The sequence below is a fragment of the Nicrophorus vespilloides genome, unplaced genomic scaffold (assembly GCF_001412225.1).
Source record: "Nicrophorus vespilloides isolate i.1.1-1 unplaced genomic scaffold, Nicve_v1.0, whole genome shotgun sequence".
Classification (NCBI taxonomy): Eukaryota; Metazoa; Arthropoda; class Insecta; order Coleoptera; family Silphidae; genus Nicrophorus; species Nicrophorus vespilloides.
Genome location: NW_017095678.1, coordinates 24,444 through 28,503, shown reverse-complemented (window position 1 = coordinate 28,503; position 4,060 = coordinate 24,444). Strand labels below are relative to the sequence as shown.

At 31.1% G+C, this 4,060-nt stretch overlaps 1 protein-coding gene across 1 annotated transcript; it reads left to right on the top strand.

The window, feature by feature from the left end:
• The first annotated feature begins 296 nt into the window (after positions 1 to 296).
• Positions 297 to 3,469, top strand: LOC108559514 (lipase member H-B-like). Its single transcript, XM_017916820.1, has 2 exons — positions 297 to 481; positions 2,544 to 3,469. Exons 1-2 carry the CDS (start codon positions 442 to 444, stop codon positions 3,386 to 3,388), a joined length of 885 nt encoding a protein of 294 aa, XP_017772309.1. The 5' UTR covers positions 297 to 441; the 3' UTR covers positions 3,389 to 3,469.
• Positions 3,470 to 4,060: the final 591 nt, after the last annotated feature.

The window sequence follows — 4,060 nt, the reverse complement described above, 5'->3', positions numbered from 1 at the left end:
GAGTCGCAATAAAAATGAGTAAATGTGTGTAAGAGAGTCTTTTTTTTTTAAATTAATGATACCTCATAAATAACGAGCGTATCCGTCCTGATAACGTTTATTTCGGAGGTTTTCATACATACAACAAAAAAAAAAAGTCAATCAATTAAATAACAAAGGGAGTAAATGTGAGTATTGAAGTGAGCGAGAGAATGTATAGTAATAATGGAAGCGTTTAATGCGTCCGGTTTTAATAAATACGTAATTTAATTTATATATATTATTTTTTTTTTTTTTGTTATTTTCGTTAATCGCAGGAAATCCACCCGCAATATAAATCCTTAAATTTGATAAAGGAACTCTCGCACGTATATATAAAGTGTTGACGACGATCGAGACGTTCATCATTTTCAGTTTAACCGTTCAGTTTGCACAAGTTAATTAATCGATAATTAATCAAAGATGATCGGACTCTTCGTTTTCGCACTCGCCTGCATGCAAGGTAAGCATCAACAATACCAGCAGCATATTCAACCTTAATCTGTCAAATTTGACATTTGTTAGTTGATTTGTCAACGTTGACATTTATTAATCAAATGTGACAGTTCATTCAACGAATCCAATCTTAGTCTGTCAAATTTGACATTTGTTAGTTGATTTGTCAACGTTGACATTTATCAATCAAATGTGACAGTTCATTCAACGAATTCAATCTTAATCTGTCAAATTTGACATTTGTTAGTTGATTTGTCAACGTTGACATTTATTAATCAAATGTGACAGTTCATTCAACGAATTCAATCTTAATCTGTCAAATTTGACATTGATTAGTTAATTTGTCAAAGTTGACATTTATTAATTAAATGTGATAGTTTATTCGAAGAATTCAATCTTAATCTGTCAATTTGACATTGATAAGTTGATTTGTCAAATTTGACAATTATTAGTTAATTTTTCAAAGTTATCATTTTTTAATCAAAAGTGACTATTCATTCGATAAATTCAACCTTATACTGTTAATGTTGACAGTACTGACAGTTGACTTTTCAAAGTTGACATTTATCAATCAAAAGATGACAGTCCATTCGACGAATCCAATCTTAATTTGTAAAATTTTATATTGATTTCAGTTAATTTGTCAAATTTGACATTTATTAATCAAATGTGACAGTTCATTCGTCAATTTCAACCATAATCTGTCAAATTTGATATTTATTAATCGAATCTGACAGTTCAATCGTCAACAATTAAAGTATACAAATTTTATTTCTTAACAGTTTCGTTTAGAACTAAATATTTGATCTATCTTAATTATGTTGTATGAAAATCATGTAATCGATATACATTTTTTTTTAATCTGTCAAAGTTGATATTACTTTTTTAATATGTCAAATTTGACATCTTTTATTGGTTTATTTGACAAATTTAACCTGAAACTGTCAAATTTAATATTGGTTTTTCAAATTCAGCATGTTTTAGTTGATTTATAATAGAAAATGACATCTATTAATCGAATGTGACGTTTATCATTACAATAGACAAATTTTATTACTTGCTAGTTTCGTTTGTAATGTCAATCTTGAAATATATCCTAACCCATAAAATGTATCATCAATTTATTAAATCTGACGTTCAAATATCAAAAGTGACGTTTAATTATCAAATGTCTTAATTCAATCTGTCAAATTTATCATTCATTTATTAGTTGATTTGCCAAATTTGACATTTATTAATACAAATGTGATAGTTCATTCGTCAAATCCAACCATAATCTGTCAAATTTAATATTGATTAGTTAAATTTGACTTGTATTAGATGATTTATCAAATTTGATATTTATTAATCGAATGTAATATACTAAATATTTGATCTATCTTAAATAGGTTGCATTATCATGTAATCGATATACATTTTTTTTTAATCTGTCAAAGTTGATATTACATTTTTAATATGTCAAATTTGACATCTTTTATTAGTTCATTCGACAAATTTAACCTGAAACTGTCAAATTTAATATTGATTTTTCAAATTCAACATTTTTTAGTTGATTTATAAAAAAAATAAATGACATCTATTAATTGAATGTTACGTTTATCATTGCAGTATACAAATTTTATTTCTTGCTAGTTTCGTTTATAATGTCAATCATTGAATATATCCTAACCCATAAAATGAATCATCAATTTATCAAATCTGACGTTCAAATATCAAATGTGACGTTTAATTGTCAAATATCTTAGTTCAATTTGTCAAATATATCATTCATTTATTGTTGATTTGTCAAATTTGACGTTTATTAATCGAATATCAAAAACGTTCAAATATCAAAAGTGACGTTTAATTGTCAAATGTCTTAGTTAAATTTTTCAAATTTATCATTCATTAATCATTAAATTTGTCATTTATAAGTTGATTTGTCAAATTTGACATTTGACATTTATTAGTTGATTTTTCAAATGTGACATTTATTAATCGAATGTAAAGATTATATAAATTATGTAATCTGACGTTTAAGTGTGAAATGTGACAGAGAGAGTTTAAATTTGATTTGAAATTTGTTGCAGCTTCCGCTTTCGACCCGGAAAAGCTAAAGTTCTTCCTGTACACCGTCCAAAATGCTGATTCTCCGGTCGAACTACAGATGGGAGCCACTTACGGATTGGATCTCATCAATCCCGCTAAAGACGTGAAGATCCTGTGCCACGGTTACGTCGATACCGCCAACTCGTTCTGGATCGCGCCCACAAAGACCGCTTACATGTCAAAAGATGACATGACCGTGATCGCAGTGGATTGGAGCAAGTACGCTTCCGGCACTTACAGCAAAGCGTACAAGAGCGCTAAACCCGTCGGCGAAAGCATCGCCGATCTTGTGATGAAGTTGTCCCAGGATTTGGGAATTCCGTTGAGCAAATTCCATCTGATCGGTCATTCATTAGGAGCGCATATTTCCGGCTTTGCCGGAAAGAAAGTGTTGGCGGTGACCGGACAGAAGATCGGTCGTATCTCCGGTCTGGATCCTGCTGGTCCTTCGTTCAACGGGAAAGGACCCGCGGAGAGGTTGTCCACCGATGACGCCGATTTCGTCGACGCGATCCACACCGATTCCGTTCTGGCTGGATACAAGAAGTCCATCGGACACGTCGATTTCTGGCCGAACGGTGGAAGCTCCCAGAACGGTTGCAGCCTTCTCTCCGATTGTTCCCATTGCAGATCGACCATCTACTTCTACGAGAGCATCAACAATCAGAACTTCCCTGCTTACGAATGCGGCTCCATGAGCGATTACAACAAGGGAAAATGCGCCCAGAACAAGAAGGCCATTCTCGGAGATAACTGCGATCCCAACGCTCGCGGTAACTTCTACCTGAAGACCAACAAAAATTCACCGTTCGGAATTCCAGCTTAAGATTTTAACACGATTTTTGTTCTTTATAACACACTCTTTCATATTGAAATGACTTAAGATTAAAGACGCACGAACATTTAACATTTCTTTCTTATGCACTTTCATCTACCTTCACTAGTTTTCGAGATATTACATAAAACATAAATGTCAAAATTGACATTTATTAATCAAAAGTGACAGTTCATTCTACAAACACAACCTCAATCTGTCAAATTTGACACTGATTAGTTGATTTGTCAAATTTGATATTTGTTACTTGATTTGCTACAGACAACATTTATTAATCAAATCTGACGTTTAAATATCAAAAGTGACATTTAATTGTCGAATGTCTTAGTTCAATCTGTCACAGTTGTCATTTATTAGATAATTAGTCAAATCTAATATTTATCAATCATTCTATTATCATTTCAGTATACAAATTTAACACGATTTCTTCTTTTTAACACTCTTTTATATTTAAATAACTTAAGATTAAAGACGCACGAACATTTAACAATTTTTCTTTTATTTAACTTCGAATTGTACAAAAACTACATCCCACACAATTAAATAATTACATTCATATTAAACCGTATTTAATTACTTTTCTCATGCACATTCATACGTTATTCTCCCTACACTAGTTTTCGAGATATAACATAAAACATAAATGTCAAAGTTAACATTTAT

Coding starts and splice junctions, on each gene's coding strand:
- LOC108559514 (XM_017916820.1), top strand. CDS start 442: ATGATCGGACTCTTCGTTTTCGCACTCGCCTGCATGCAAG. Junction 482..2,543: donor CGCACTCGCCTGCATGCAAG/GTAAGCATCAAC, acceptor AATTTGTTGCAG/CTTCCGCTTTCGACCCGGAA.